This window comes from Monodon monoceros, unplaced genomic scaffold (assembly GCF_005190385.1).
Source record: "Monodon monoceros isolate NGI ecotype Baffin Bay Population unplaced genomic scaffold, NGI_Narwhal_1 Super_Scaffold_5, whole genome shotgun sequence".
NCBI lineage: Eukaryota > Metazoa > Chordata > Mammalia > Artiodactyla > Monodontidae > Monodon > Monodon monoceros.
In genome coordinates this window covers 56,759,550-56,775,969 of record NW_021703782.1, presented here as the reverse complement: position 1 = coordinate 56,775,969, position 16,420 = coordinate 56,759,550, and the positions used below count along the sequence as shown (strand labels likewise).

The 16,420-nt window shown below is 39.7% G+C and overlaps 1 protein-coding gene across 4 annotated transcripts in view; it reads left to right on the top strand.

The window, feature by feature from the left end:
- The window catches only part of KDM4C (lysine demethylase 4C), a 400,055-nt gene that overhangs the window by 67,720 nt on the left and 315,915 nt on the right, over positions 1 to 16,420 (top strand). For all 4 annotated transcript variants that reach the window (XR_003790632.1, XM_029201477.1, XM_029201479.1 and 1 more), the window contains exon 5: positions 15,808 to 16,001. Coding sequence is in view for 3 of the 4 variants with exons in the window: in XM_029201477.1 (XP_029057310.1) it covers positions 15,808 to 16,001 (194 nt within the window). In the remaining variant the exon portion in view is untranslated. The remainder of the gene's footprint in view (positions 1 to 15,807; positions 16,002 to 16,420) is intronic.

Sequence of the window (16,420 nt, the reverse complement as noted above, 5' to 3'; positions counted from 1 at the left end):
CTTAGGATGTGAACCCAAGTCCCTGCATCTTAAGATATATAAAATATTTTAAACTGTATTTCCAAGATTTTCCTTTAATATTAATTTGCTAGCCTATTGCTTTTGTCATCCAGTTATTTATTAACAGATAATTGATAGAAAATTAGAACAGTTTGAAAACTACAGTGACAAACCTTAAGACAAAAAAATATAATGTCTTATACTGCATATTTCTCCTTGAGAGCTGGGGGAAAAAAGTTTTTTTTTTTAAACTATGCATGTACTGAATGGATGGGTGTGTATGGGGGGTCCTCTTTCTAATTTCCCTTTTAAGTTTTCTTTATAGTCTATGATTATAAATGCATAAATTTTATAGGTAAAAATTACCTTTTTGTTAATATAAATGTTAATATAAAAAATGTTGGAAAGCATTATATGACAGAGAAAATAGAAATCACTCGTAATCCTGGCATTTAGAGACAAGAGCTGTCAAAAAAGTTTAGTGTATTCCCTTCCAATGTTTCTCCTCTACTTTGTGCTCAATAATTGTATTTCTTTTGACAGGCGTGGTATCACGGTGAACATAGTTTGGTTTTGTCTTTTCTCCCTCCCGTTTTAACACATATGAATGCTTTGCCATGATTACAGGTATTCTTCAACAGGATGATTTAACATTTTTTAAATCTCTTATTTTTATTGGTAGGATGGTTTTCTTGGACAGGGGAAAGCTGATTAATCTAAGGTGGAGAGGGACCCTAGGGGCTGCGGAGGCAGGAAGGGTATGGCAGTTATTAGTCTTGCCTGGCTCAGTGTGAGGCTGGGCCACAATGCACAGTGGGGTGGGCAGATCATTGCTAACCCATGAGAGTGGTACTCTGCCACTGCCACTGCCTCATTTCCTTCCTTTTCTCCACAGCCTCTTGAAATAGAAGGCTGTATTAAACAGCACAGAATATTTGACCTATTTACTTACATAGTCAAGGTCTGCCATCCCTAGCTGTGACTTTCAGGAAAGCTCTGTCTTTGCCTTAGAGTCTGTAAAGGAAAGGGATTGAATTAACAGCTCTCTGAGGTTCCTTTCAGCTTAAAAATGTTTGCTCTATTATAAGGAACATTTCTTCAAGAAGGTGAAGTCATTGACAATGAGTTTTTATGAGTTGTAGATTCCTTTTATATTAGAATTTTGTCAAGAACCCCTTTATAAGAAATATGTTGGCTGAAGCATAGGAATCTTTTCATACCAAAATTGTAGTCTTACTGGCATTTAGCCTTATAGATGACTTTTTATCTTCCTGCACTGGGGTAGCTTAAATACCTTCATCCACCAGATGGTGCTCTTGGACAACACATTTTTCTGAGGTTGAGCGTTTCCAAAATGAGGTAAAACATTTAAACTGTTGAGTCACCAGAGTTCCTTTACATTTTGTATTTTTATCATGTTAGGATATCATTTATCCTGAAATAAGAAATTTTAAGCCAGAACACTAATTGTATGTGTAATTTTCACATCCAAGGGGAAATATCATCATTCTAGACATGTCTTAATGCTAAGAGACAGTTGTTGGCTTGGTATTGTGACTTTTAGATTTTACTTCTGTGAAATAAGGCTTCTAGTTAATCAAAGCTCATTGCCTGCCAGCGTGTTATGGCTGATCTTTAGTCAATGAAGTCTTAGCCTCATGATCTCAAGTTACGCCATCCAGACAGGGGAGGTGATGGTAGTTCTACTCACTTGACACATTGCATCTAGAATGTTTCAGCAGTTCTGGAAGCTGTATTTTCAGAGGGGTATTGCTAGGGAATTGTCGATAGAAGAGAGTTAAGCCCAGTTGCAGGCTGACCTCAGAGTACATGGCTACTGCCCTCAAGTATCTATCTTGCACATCATAGGGTTAGGTGGGATCACTGTGGGGAAAATCAGTTTTGTCTCTGGAAGTGCTAAATTGATAAACACATATGAGTCCCATGCTGAGTAGTTTGTGAGGGTGTGAGAAGTGTTAGGGATACCAGGTGTTTGCCAGTGGAGGGTGCTAACTTGGTAGCTGGAGAGTTGTGAAAGTTTTCCCTAAGGGATAAATAACATATACAGGGCAGACTAGGTGCCCCGTGGGTGCTGTGAATACTATGTACCATAGGCATGGAAAGGGGTAGGCGTGGAAAGAGGTTATGCTTCTTGGGAACTGGCACAATCCCTGAGATTGTGGTGAGAATTCAGGGCATCTGTGGGCATCAGGCATGTGAACTCTCTTAGTGAGGATGCTAAGAGAGTTCTGGAGGTACTGAAGGATCACTATGCCTAGAAGGGCAGATACCCTGGGAAAGTGTTAGGGAAACAGAAGTGGGAATTACTGAAGGGGAAAGAACATGAAAGGCAGAGGTGAAAAGCCAGAGTTCTAGTGCTGAATTTGGTTGGTGATCATCAAAGCATTGATTATTTCACCTGGAAAGAGTCTTAGACATCATGATGTAGCCAACACATTTATAGATGAGGAACTTCAGACCAAAATGTTAGGGTTTATCCAAGATGACAGACACCCAGTGACAGAGCTGGGAGATCCCTTTTCCCATTCTCTTTCTACTATTTTATTATTTATTTTATTTTATTTTTATAAATTTACTTATTTATTTTTGGCTGCATTGGGTCTTTGTTGCTGCATGCAGGCTTTCTCTGGTTGTGGCGAGCGGGGGCTAATCTTCGTTGTGGTGCATGGGCTTCTCATTGTAGTGGCTTCTCGTTGCGGAGCATGGGCTCTAGGCGTGTGGGCTTCAGTAGTTGTGGCATGCGGGCTCAGTAGTTGTGGCTCGCGGGCTCTAGAACACAGGCTCAGTAGTTGTGGCACACGGGCTTAGTTGCTCTGCGGCGTGTGAGATCTTTCTGGACCAGGGCTTGAGCCCATGTCCCCTGCATTGGCACTGCGCCACCAGGAAAGTCCCTCTTTCTACTATTTTAGATTGTCACCAGAATGGATAATTAGAACTTTGAACTACACTGTGTGCTCTCTATCTCTTCCTCTCTTGGATTAGTATCTGCCAGGGTCTTCATGGGATGCTTAGTGTCTTCAGAAGCAAACGTTTCTTCTGTTCCCACTGCAGCTGACCTTGCCTGCAGGTTTACAAAAGGACTTTGATAAAGCATGTTTACTTGAAGCCCTTCCTACTTCGGGCTGTCCCCATTTTAAAAAAAAAGGATGATGAAGATCATCTAGATTTCATCTTTACTATGATTTTTTACAGACATGGAAACTGATTTTTTTTTTAAGGAGGAAATTTATAAATAGAGTAGAAAGATTCAGATAATTCTGTTGTCAGAAAGGAAGTATTGATCCACACCTTCCTGCTTCTAGAATCTATTTTAGAAATGATTAGAAATACGGATCAATGTCTGTGTGCCAAAATCATTTTCCAGTGTTTTTTTTTAAAATATTATAACAAAGAATGTAAAACAACCTATATGTCACAAAGGAAAATAATGATGCAAATTGTTACAGACAAGAAGGTGATGTATATAATAAAATAAATGTTAGGAAAATGTTCACAATCCAATAGTAAGTGAATAAACCAAGGTAACTACGTGTAGCTGTATCTCCAAGATCTTGAATGCCCACACAGGATTTCCAGTATTGTATACAATTTCCCTCATAAATCATCCACTTGACTATGGGAAGAGAGCAGCAGGTCTGGTGAGATGGAGAGGTTGGGGAGCTGCTCCCACACACCAGCGTCCTAGCATCCGTTCCTCAAAATAAGTCACCACCTGTCAGTGGGCTTTTGGGGTCACTGGAACAGAGTTAGAGCTATGAATTCCAGGAGTGTGATTCTAATTATGTTCTAACTAAAAAAGAATTTTTTAAAGAGAAAGATATCACTAAAATGATCTTATTTGCAGGTTTATACATTTGATTTTTTAAAAACTTATGTTCCAAATGTTCTAAATGAGAAAATATAGAATATTAATTCAGGAAAATTATTAGTTTTTTCTTTTTTTTTCTTCTTTCTTTTTTTTGCGGTTCGCGGGCCTCTCACGGTTGTGGCCTCTCCCGTTGCAGAGCACAGGCTCCGACGCGCAGGCTCAGCGGCCATGGCTCATGGGCCCAGCCGCTCCGCAGCATGTGGGATCCTCCCGGACCGGGGCATGAACCTGCGTCCCCTGCATCGCCAGGCAGACTTTCAACCACTGCGCCACCAGGGAAGCCCCGTTTTTTCTTTTTTATTGAAGGAAAAACGTTGAGCCTGTGTATATGATCCAGAATTTTTCACTGTGAGGAATGAAAATGAGACCATTGGAAATACCTTAAGTTGTTTTTCTTCATGAAGAATAAAAGGGTGTTATTTGAGCCCTCTGCCAGGTGTTATTCAAGTATGTTAAATCTAAAATTGCTTTAAGTGAGAGGCAGCATTGAGGAAGAAATGAAGCAAGGTGGAAAAAACAAATAACTAGATAGAGTCCTATAGAGGAACAGGGAGAAAGAGGTACATTCTTTATCTAAATTGAATTTTCCTGGCACTAGTAGTTGTAAAGAGGCTCAAGCCCAGCCCATACTTTGGTACCATTCAAAAGCTAAGTGGCTTCTACTTTTTCTTTAGTAGAATCACATTAGCGTCATGGACTCTGATATATTACTTTCTTACTTAAAACCATTAGGGAATGGGGGAAGTGGGGACCTATGGATTTGACTACTAAGGAGGAAGTGTATTAGACATTATTTTGCTGTCAGTAGTAGAGACCTTAAAATAAATGGCTGAAACAAATTGTTTAGTTTTCATGTAAAAATTTGAGGCAGGTAGTCCAGGGCCATGTTGGTTCCATCATGTTGTCGTAGACCTGTACTCCTAGAAATTTCTTCTGCCGTCTTCATGATGAGATTCTTAACCTTGTGCTCTTGTGGTAGCTGCTGATGGTGTCTGAATGTCTGGTAGAGGGAAGGAGGGCAAAGGAGTTATGTCTGCGGGAGTCAGCCCCTTCAAAGCTTTCTCCTGGAAGCCCTGCCCAGTGATGTCCAGTTACGTTTCATTAGCCAGAACCATACATATCCAGCTGCAGCTACTTTGTTCTTTCGATTGAATGGGGTTCTATTGGTAAAGAAGGTGAAAATAGATACTAAGTACTTAGGCAATCTCTGTTATAAAAGTTTATTAACAAACACAGTGATTTTGAAGTACTTTTTTTTTTTTTTTTTTTTTTTTTGTAGTACGCGGGCCTCTCACTGCTGTGGCCTCTCCCGTTGCAGAGCACAGGCTCCGGACGCGCAGGCTCAGCGGCCACAGCTCACGAGCCCAGCCGCTCCGCGGCATGTGGGATCCTCCCGGACCGGGGCACGAACCCACGTCCCCTGCATCGGGAGGCAGACTCCCAACCACTGCGCCACCAGGGAAGCCCTGAAGTACTGTTTTACACGGCAGTATAATACACCTTAAAGAGTTGAATGAGACAAGGGGATTAACAGTCTAGAAAATATGAATACATTAGTAAAGATTGCTGTGTTTTTAATTTCCTGTATTTAAAAATAACTTGTCAGGGCTTCCCTGGTGGCGTAGTGGTTGAGAGTCCGCCTGCCGATGCAGGGGACACGGGTTCGTGCCCCGGTCCGGGAAGATCCCACATGCCGCAGAGCAGCTGGGCCCGTGAGCCATGGCCACTGAGCCTGCGCATCCGGAGCCTGTGCTCTGCAATGGGAGAGGCCACAACAGTGAGAGGCCCGTGTACAGCAAAAAAATAAAAAATAAAAAAATAACTTGTCAGGGTCTGGATATGGGATTTTACTATTTTATTAAATGTTGAGATAATTGATCCTCTTTAGAGAAGAATAGGGCTTTTATGGTTCAGATTCCTTTTAGGATTTTCTGCAAGGGCCATGTGTAGATGTGTAAAATAAAGTTAACAATTCTGTTTATTATTTAAGTATGGTTTTTTGGGTTTTTTTTTAATAGAATGCATGTCTGTGAGTGAATCCATGAATCCTGCTCTTGGCCCAAGGCAGTTTTTTAAAATCATCTTTTTGATTGGTAGTACTTAAAAGAAAGAAAAGTAGCAAACATAATAACCAAATTACTGACTTTCCCTTCCAGTCATTGGGGGGATACAGGGGAGTTTTTCCCTCCTTGATTATATGAAAGTTTAGAATTGACTTTCTGGCTCACTGTTCGGCCAGTGAGGCTTCAGGCACAGTAGTGTCAGCTCCGGTTAGAGTTTTCCATTCTCACCCTTCCCGGCTCCACAGTTATGAGCTGGGAGATCTTGGGCAAGTTATCTTACTTCTCCTGGGGAAGTTCTCTCATCTATAAAATGGCATTGATAATAGATGATAGTTTTATTTATTCACCTCATAAGATTAAATGAGATGAATAAATAAAACACCTAGGATAGGGCCTGCTCCATAGTATGTACTGAATAATAGCTGCTACTGGTGGCAATATTAAAGCAAAATGGGACAGAAATCCTGAGGCTGTGATGAGATGTTCAGTAATTGACTCCGACCAAGAGAATCGCGAAGAATTCTATTCTGCAATAGTCATGTACTTATAAGTCCAACCTGCATTCCAGCAGTTTATACTTTCTGCCGTTTGTCAAAGTCTGCCACGTCAGAGCCATGAAGGATGTTTGTTTAGGGGTTACTAAAGAAAATACGCCTGCTATTTTCATGAAATACACCGCTCTCTTCGTGTCAGTGAGACAAGGTGCCAGGGCAGAAATGGTGCCATGAGATGTGACTCAGGAGATGTTCTCTTTTTCATGACTTTTGCTTTATCATATTTTTGGAATGTAATAATCTGATTTTATATGTGCAACTTATGCTTTAAAGCACAGTGATACACTGACTACCCCAGACCCACCATGCAGTCCCACAGCTAGAGTGTCAACAATACTGCTCATGGGGAATTCCCTGGCGGTCCAGTGCTTAGGTCTCCATGCTTCCATTGCAGGGGGCATGGGTTAAATCCCTGATCGGGGAACTAAGATCCCGCATGCCATGTGGCAGGGCCCCCCAAAGAAAAAACAAAAAAAATAATACTGCTCATGGGATGCTCTTTCTGCAGTCCTTCCCTGCTACGCCACCCCATCACCCAGGGGTGGCCTGAACTTTGTGTTTGATTTCTTGCCTTAAAAAAAAAAGTTTTTTCAAACAAATTTTGTTGTTGTTGTTGAAGTATGGTTGATTTACAATGTTGTGTTTTATATATATATATATATATATATATATATATATATATATCCTTTTTCAGATTCTTTTCCATTGTAGGTTATTACAAGACATTGAATATAGTTCCCTGTGCTATACAGTAGAGCCTTGTTGGTTATCCACTTTATATGTAGTAGTGTCTATCTCTTTATCCCTAATTCTCAATTTATCTCCCTCCTCCTTCCCCTTTGGTAGCCATAAGTTTGTTTTCTATGTCTGTGAGTCTGTTTCTGCACAAACACATTTAAAAAAAAATAAATTTATTTAATTAATTTATTTGTTTTTGGCTGCATTGGGTCTTTGTTGCTGCGTGCGTGCTTTCTCTAGTTGTGGCGAGTGGGGGCTACTCTTCGTTGCGGTGAATGGGCTTCTCACTGCAGTGGCTTCTCTTGTTGCAGAGCACGAGCTCTAGGTGCGCGGGCTCCAGTAGTTGTGTCACGGTGGGCTCTATAGTTGTGGCTTGCGGGCTCTAGAGCGCAGGCTCAGTAGTTGTGGCACACGGGCTTAGTTGCTCCGCGGCATGGGGGATCTTCCCTGACCAGGGCTTGAACCCTTGTTCCCTGCATCAGCAGGCGGATTCTTAACCACTGCGCCACCAGGGAAGCCCACAGACACATATTTTTAAACAATATATTTAGTTTGGCTTATTTTTGACCTTATTAAAAGTAGTATCACTTTATGTAGTCTTCCGAGACTATACAAAACACTAGGTTTTCTGAGTTTATCCATATTTTTGTGTGAGCTATTGTTCAGTCATTTCCATTGCTGTATAACATTCCATTATGTGCATATACATTTTATTTTTTATTATCCTGTCAGGGGATATTTTCTTTTTAAAATGAATATTGCTGCTATGAACACATTCCTGTACACGATTTTTGGTGCACTGTATACAAGTTCTCTAAAGCACTTATGTAAGAATGGAAGTGCTGCCTCCCTGAGTGTTCAACTTTGTCAGATACTGTTACCTTGTTTCTCAAAGATTTTGTACCAATTTACCCTCCCCCAGCACTATATAATCATTTTTAAGACAGGTTTACTGAGGTATAATTTACATACCACAAAATTCACTGATGTTAACGTATAATTCAATGATTTTTGTGTAACCATCACCACCAACCAGTCTTAGAACACTTCTTTCACCTCCAAAAGTTTCCTTATTGCTGACATATATCCTCTTCAGCACTTAATATCGTTCATCTTATTACTTATTGTCAATCTTGTGGCTTTAAAATATCTAGTGTGTGAATTTCTCTGACTACAAATGACGCAGAATAGCTTTTCACATCTTTTTTTTTTAATTTTTAAATTTATTTTTTTATTTTTGGCTGTGTTGGGTCTCCGATGCTGTGTGCGGGCTTTCTCTAGTTGTGGTGAGCCAGGGCTACTCTTCATTGCAGCGTGCGGGCTTCTCATTGTCGTGACTTCTCTTGTTGCAGAGCATGGGCTCTAGGTGCACAGGCTTCAGTAGTTGTGGCACATGGGCTTAGTTGCTCCGCGGCATGTGGGATCTTCCCAGGCCAGGGCTCGAACCCGTGTCCCTTGCATTGGCAGGGAGATTCTTAACCACTGTGCCACCAGGGAAGCCCCAGCTTTTCATATCTTTGTTGGCCATTTCTGATTTCTCTTTTTTCCTCTGCCTATTTTTCTATTAGATTGTTTGACTTTTCCTTATTATTTGGAATTTTTTATGTTTTCTGGATACCCAAACTACGCCATGTTGTTGAATTACATTTGTTGAATTATTTGCTTCAACAGTGGCTTGTTCTTTCCAAAATTTTTTTGTTTCTCCTATTTTCAGTGTCTTTGTGTGTGTGTGATAACAGGTCAGTTTTAATTCTAGCCCCTGAAGCTATACAAGGGTACACCTTATCAGCTTCATGGGACTGTTGTACACATTCTGTAAAGTGACAACTGTGCAATACCACTTAGCATCTCAGAATCAGGAATATAATTTTGAATTATTTAAACACAGTCCATGGAGTTAAAAACAAAATCGGAAGCCATCTACAGTTATATAATTGTCAATTAAATGCTATACACCTAATACTCGATATAATAGTATCTAGCAGGGAATGTTGAAAGCGATTTTAGATTTTCATCCTATCGTACTCTGTTGGGAATGCTTCTTGAGTAGGTATGTGACTTGCCAAAGATGGGACAACCAAGAACAGAACAAGTAAAGTTCTACCATGGTTTCTGAAGTGTTCACTTTTTTTCTTTGTCAGTTTTAAAAGTGAACAGCGAGAATTAAATACTTGACTTTACATATATACAGGTATGTTGTAAAAATCTATTTGTTTACAAGCATGTAAAAATACTTGGTAACTAGTTTGATAAGAAAATAATGTGCAAAGGTATATAGCAAAAACATGAATCGTCTGTGACCCTGCAAAATCAATTCCATATTTTATATTACATCAAACAAAAGCAGTTCTGGTTTTAAAAGGAAGATGGACAGAAATTATTATTTTTACACAGAACATGGCTGTGAAAAGAGTTAAATTAGAAAGACTAAGAATATTGGAATGCCAGAATGAGCCCAAATATTTGTCCACATAGAATATTATTGTCTTCAAGAGTAGGAGTAATAATGAAGGCTTTATAAGCAGTTTTTAATCAATAAATGTAATTGGCATTTTGATGTTTTGGTAACTGTAAAACAAAAGCTGTAGCATCACTAAAGGTTTGAGAAGTCTGTTTTGTAGCTTCAACTCAGTGTATTTATGGTTAACTAAAGTTGACATCAAAATTTTTAGAGATGGACTTATTTACAGTGTCTTTTAATGAACAGATTTTAATTTTAATGTAATTGGTTTCATCAGTCTTCTCTTTTAGTGACTTTATTTATCAATAATTTTGTATTTTTCTCTCTCCTGGGACTCTGAATACATGAACCTTAGACATTCTGTCCTACGTATGCTTAACTTTACCTTTCAGATATTACTTCTCATCTTTCTGTACTGCACTGTGTGTTCATGTCTTAAATTTTATACTTCTCTTGTTTAATCCTTTCAATGAGTTTTAGTTTAATAATGATATCTTTCTTTTCTTTTTTTTTTTTTTTTTTTTGCGGTACACGGGCCTCTCACTGTTGTGGCGTCTCCCGTTGCGGAGCACAGGCTCCGGACGCGCAGGCTCAGCGGCCATGGCTCACGGGCCCAGCTGCTCCACGGCATCTGGGATCTTCCCGGACCGGGGCACGAACCCATGTCCCCTGCATCGGCAGGCGGACTCTCAACCACTGCGCCACCAGGGAAGCCCGATATCTTTCATTTCTAGTGGTCCACCTGTCCCCCCAAATCTGACTGGTCATTCCAAATAGTTTATTTTACTTTCTTGTCTTTGTGATTCCATTTTTTATTTCTTTAAACATTTCACATGCTTTAGTGTCTGAAAATTCTGATATCAACAGTCCTTGGGGTGGTGCAGGGTCAGTTGTTTTTGCTAGCTTTCTGCAGTGAGGTCTTGACTCCCTGTATGCGTAGTGATCTTTGGTTGTATTCTTTGGCTTGATCTTAATTTGTGGAGAATTTACAGGTTTAAGTGAAGGATGCTTTTCTCCCAAGAGGATTGGAGTTGCTTTTGCCTGGAACCAGGGATACCATTAACCTCAAAGCCTCAGTGGTCCAGAATCAAGGCAGGAGTCCCAAGCTCTCTGCAATCTTTTATTTGACTGGGCATTTCCCCTCTTTTCTTCTCTGCCCTCCTTCTTGTCGTACTCATATTTACCTTTTTAAGGTGAACAGTCTTTTTATATGGTACTTTCTGTTGCAGATTTTTTTTGTTACTTCAGAATTTGCTCTACATTGGTTATTGTCTAGACTTTCAGAAAGAAAAGAAAGCACTGCTGTAAAATTGTAGGTATTTTGGTGTGTAAAAATGCAAAAAGGAAAAGAGGTTTGTTTTAAAAGTAGAAAGTTTAGAGAATGTGATATTTTCATGGAAAGGAAGAAACAAAAGGAGCTATCACATCACACATTGTAATTAACTTTAAAGCAAATTGAATTTCACATGGGTCTAATTTTATTCTTACTGTGTAAAGATCCTAACGAAACCCTCTATTTTAAAATGTGACCAGAGCTTTCATTTTAGTTATTGAAAGGTGCAATTTTCACACATTACTGTGCAAAATGGATTGAATTTTGAAGTCTTTAAAACTAACCAAGTTTTATTTTTCTTTCTTCATTTGCGTTACCTTTGAAACTTCAAGGGCTTGTTGCAGGCATATGAATTGGTGGCAGTAACTTACATTAGCCTAGCTTTAAAGTAAGTGGACATTGGGTGGATGGTCTTTTGTTTGGATCCCAGTACACAGTAGGTGTTGGCTGGACTGCATTAAGGGTCATAGAAAGTGATGGTTAGAGCCAAATGAGGAAAGCATAATCTTTTAAAAAATACTAAATAAAAGTACCTGAAAACTTTAGTTAGAATCTTTAATAATTTCTTTTAGTATTTTCTCAGCGTTTTACAGGACCTAGGAGGTGGATCTTCTTTTTTTAATAATTGGATTTTCTAATGAAATGATGTTTTTCCCCATAAATTTATAGATTTCAGAAATTATTGCTGGTCACTTTGAGTCCAGCTTAGAGCTGGGCGTGTGGCAGTGAAGCTGTAGAGAGATGGAGGCTCAGAGCATCGTTTGGAAAGAGCCCCGTGGGGATAACGTTGAAGGTGCTGAGGATGATGGCAGGAGTCGGGGCAGGGCCGGTGGGCAGGGGAGGAGAAACATGTGGGCTGGGTATTGACATTGTTGAGGAAAGATAGTAATGTCTTACGTAAACAAGGTCCCGTGGTCAAATCACATCTGGGAAAAGTGGAGTTAAGCAAAGTGGAACAGGCTTCCTTATAGCATGGCCTCTCAGAACCTTCGGAGTGCCTGTTGGCACTGTAACTTTGTAAGAGGAGGAGAAAAGGATGCCAGAGTTTTTTGACCACAGCCTCTTGTAGAAGTAGTGTTCCTCAGAAGGTTGTTTTGGGAAGAATTGGTTTGCTATGATTTTTGCGTTATTTCTCTGTATCAGGTGGGAATGACTCCTTCCTGGTAAGTTTTCTAATGTGGCATGTTGCTGCCCTGTCCTCCTTCAGTCTCGCAGTGACTGAGCGCCGTCACTCAAGAGGGAATCCCGGATGCTCATAGTCCCGGGAAGAAGGTGCTCCTGGCCTGGATGTGGCCTGTGTTCAGGGCCCCAGGCCCAGAGCTCAAGGGCGTGAGCTCAAACTTGGCACAGTCTTTCTGCATAGGTTTATAGATGCATCGTTCATGCTGATGCCAGTTTGGGGGTGCTTACTTCCTCTGTGAAGTCCGAAGTCCAAAGCCTGGTCTTCAAGCAGCTCCTGAGTGCCTATGGTAATGAAAATTTAGGAGTTCTTTCAAACTGCCTTCTGGTTCTTGATAGGCTGGTGATACAGAGATTGAAAGGAAAGATCCTTGATAAACTTCTCTTTTACACATATGTGTACAAATTATGGTCCAATGGTGAATTATTTCAGAAAACCAGGCAGATACAGGGTAAACAGACAAACAGGGCAGGGCAGGCTTAGAATGCACTGGGTTATTGGGATGAAGGGAGGACCAGGGAGGAAACGTCTGCCCAGTGGAGGTCAGGTGAGTTCCAGATATTGCTCAAGCAACTGCTGGACATTGTGTAGAAGAGCTTTATATGAAGGGATGGGATCTGAGAAGAGGCATTTGTCTATGAACTTGGGCTAGTGTGCAGACTTTTCTGCAGAGACTTGACAGCCTTAAGCTTTGAATGGTTTGGCAAATTTCGACCTGTCATTGTGGGGCTTGTTTGTAGCTGGGGTCTTTCTGGAGGCTACTTTTACACTAAATTCTATCACCAACTCCCAAGTGAAGCAGCTTTTCTTACAGGCTTTGCCAGTGTTTGTGTAGGGCGGCTGTATGCCTGGGTGGGAAGAATGTAGCAGTTTTATATGTTTGCCTGTCCTAAATTTTAGTTTCTTGGATCTTTGTTGATAATTGATGCTGAGAGAAAAGGATGATATGCTGTATTTAACATGGTCAGAACTGGAAGCGTAGAGTTTATAAGTGAAAGCCTAGAGTCAGGTAGATTTAGGTTTATCTTTGCCTCCCACTATTCTAGGAGCACTGGTTTTTTTCCATTTGTTCATTTGGGTATAATGTTACCTGTGTTACAGAATTGTCTTGAATAGATGTAGTGTATATGTATGTGTAGAGTAGTGAGGTAGACTGTGGTGTCACACTTCTCCTAAATGACAAATGAGGTGTACTCCTTGTCTGAATCTCTGAAGGAGACCTGGTGCTCTTCAGAGTTTGAGTAGAACCTGTCCTTGGAGGCAGCTAGCCAGTTCAATCAATAGTAGAGAGCAGAAATTGGAGAAGAAATTTGGAAATAGTAAGATTTATTCTCAGCCTCTGTTATACCAGTTATTCTTAATATTTTAATAACCTCTTGTATTAAAATTATATGACTTTTTATTTTAGCAAAAGAAATTAAGCTTAAACATCATGGCAATCTTGGCCTTGCCTAAAAGAAACTGCGGCAGACATATTATTTGCCCATTAATGGGGAGAATTTCAATAGTAAGTTTCATAGGACTTTATTATCACTTACCATGTCTTTGGCTTTTGTTTTGGTAGAGGCTTTCCAGTAAGATTTACTAGAGAATAGTGGAGACGTTTATTTAATCAGTTCTAAGCCATAGTAAATTTTATTTTTCCAAAGGTTTTATGTCCTTCAGCCTATTCAGTACTCTGAACAGCTCTGGGAGGGTACTGTAGCCCTCAGGCTTTCACGAAGAAAGACTAGAAGCTCAGAAAATCTCGGTGATTTTTGCCCTGGGCAGTGGCAGAGCCGGAGCCATAATCTGGGTCTTTTTGCCATCACTCATTCTTCTCTTCCCTCATCCCTTTAGACCCACAGGTCTAGGCATGTCAAGGGATTCAGCCTCAGTTATTTCTGAAAGATAGTATCAGTCAGAAACAAAGATAAGACTTCTCCAAATGCAGGAGTTTCAGAGGGATGGTTTGTTCCTAAATTTGCAAGCTCATTCAGTTTAAAAATGATCCCTATAATATGGTACTCATTTATTACTTCATATTCATTGCCTCAGAAATGACTTTTAAATAGGACTGTATTATTAGAGTGATTGGACTGAAGTCTGATTGGACTAGAGTTAAGAGATTGTATCACTATAAATAGAGTGAGATAAAATATTTTACATGATTTGATTGAACTTTTATGAGGTCTTGTAAGTTGGAACCTGGGATCTTCTCTAAAAGGATACTTACTTTGAACAATTTCCAAATAGCAAACTTCCTACTGTGGGGTTTAAGTTGTAGATAGAGTGGCTACCTTGGGGAATTTGGGAATTAAATTATTTCCCCTGGCACTTTCGATTATATTACCTGAGGCAGAACTTCATTAACTGCCCCATCAACAATTTTCCTGACCCAAAAGCTCAAGGAAGTAAGATCACGACACTGATTATATTGTCATCTAAAGACCAGAATGAAAACAGAACAGCCCTGAAAGTTTTTAGTGCATAAGGGAACTATTAGACATGGTTGTCTGGGAGGCCGTTGGCATAGTTATTGGAGAAGGCCTTTTGGGTATACATAAATAAATTTAATGTCCCTCTTTAATAGCACCATGAAGAGGTTGAACTAGTTTTAAAGACATTGCCATTTACTCATGATTGCATAAAAATGGACCTAATCTCTGATATTTAGAATTTGATTATTAGAAAAGTATATGGGAAAAATACATAGTTGGTAAAAATGGTAAGCAGTTGTGAATTACACTGAATGAATAAGAGATTGGTAAGTTTTAATAAAACTGGAATCTTTTCCTGCCACTTTAACTTTTACATCAGTGACTCAAACTTTTCTGTCTCTTTCTATCACCAGCCATGTTGGGTTACTGTTATAAAACTACATTATTCCAGCAATTTTGCCAGAGTTTGGATAAGTATTTTTAGCAGTTATTCTTTGTTTAAAATTGCCCATCAGCATAAGAGGCTACTATTTAGTTGAAGAAGCAGTAAAAGCATAATGATCTGTGGCTTAGAATAGTGCTAAGAATTTTCCCAATAATTAGAGTTGAATTTTCAGGAAATGATGTATCACATGCCAAAATTGAAATGGGTGGGGATGAGAGAGGGATGACAGAAGATATATTTTGTTAGTGGTATCTTGAGATGATGTCTGATGTTTAATATGACTTCTTAAGTAATGTACAAATAAACAAGCAAGCTAAAAACCAGGAAACCCCCAAAACTAAATGGTGTGCCAATGATGGAAAGCATGCTCCGGATCATATGCTTTGAATCAATGATTTTTCTTACTAACAGCAAATGGGGAGTGGGGCCTTAATTCTCTGTTGTTTGGTACAATTTTATACTAATGTTTATATAGAGCCACATTACATTGGTAGTAATCTTGGATAATTAATCATGGATCTGTATATATATATATGTGTGTGTGTGTGTGTGTGTGTGTGTGTGCACATGCATGCCTTGGATAATTGTTGCTTTATTTTTTATTTCTAAGTGAATTAAAATACACAGTTTAATAATTTTGGCAGATGAAGTTTTGAGCAGTAAATGTTATCTTTATGAGTTTATTAATGTTTGCTTTTATTTTTCCTCTCTCCCCTGATTCTAGGGTGTGGATGAATGGAACATAGCTCACCTAAACACAGTCTTGGATGTGGTTGAGGAAGAGTGCGGTATTTCTATTGAGGGTGTAAATACTCCTTATCTCTATTTTGGCATGTGGAAAACCACATTTGCGTGGCACACCGAGGATATGGACCTCTACAGCATTAATTATCTCCACTTTGGAGAGCCCAAGTCTTGGTAAGTTACATGTTTAATATTCATTTGCTTTGGAGTTTCGAAATTTGGGCAATATGAACCCATTGAAGATGAATTTTTTCCCTTTATCTGGTGGATTCAGATTTATATGAGCTGTAAGAAAGTTTTTTTGACTGTAACAATTAATTATTACAGAGTCTTCCACTCTGCCTAGGGTTTTGCTCAAAACCATAAAGCTAATGGTGACTTGTATATCTAAAATTGCCTGTAGACCACTTTTGTGGGCCATGGATTGATAGGTATTTAGTCTCGAAGAATTTGTTTGGGACTTCCCTGGTGGCGCAGTGGTTAAGAATCCGCCTGCCAGTGCAGGGGACACGGGTTCAAGCCCTGGTCCGGGAAGATCCCCCATGCCGCAGAGCAACTAAGCCCGTGTGCCACAACTACTGAGCCTGTGCTCT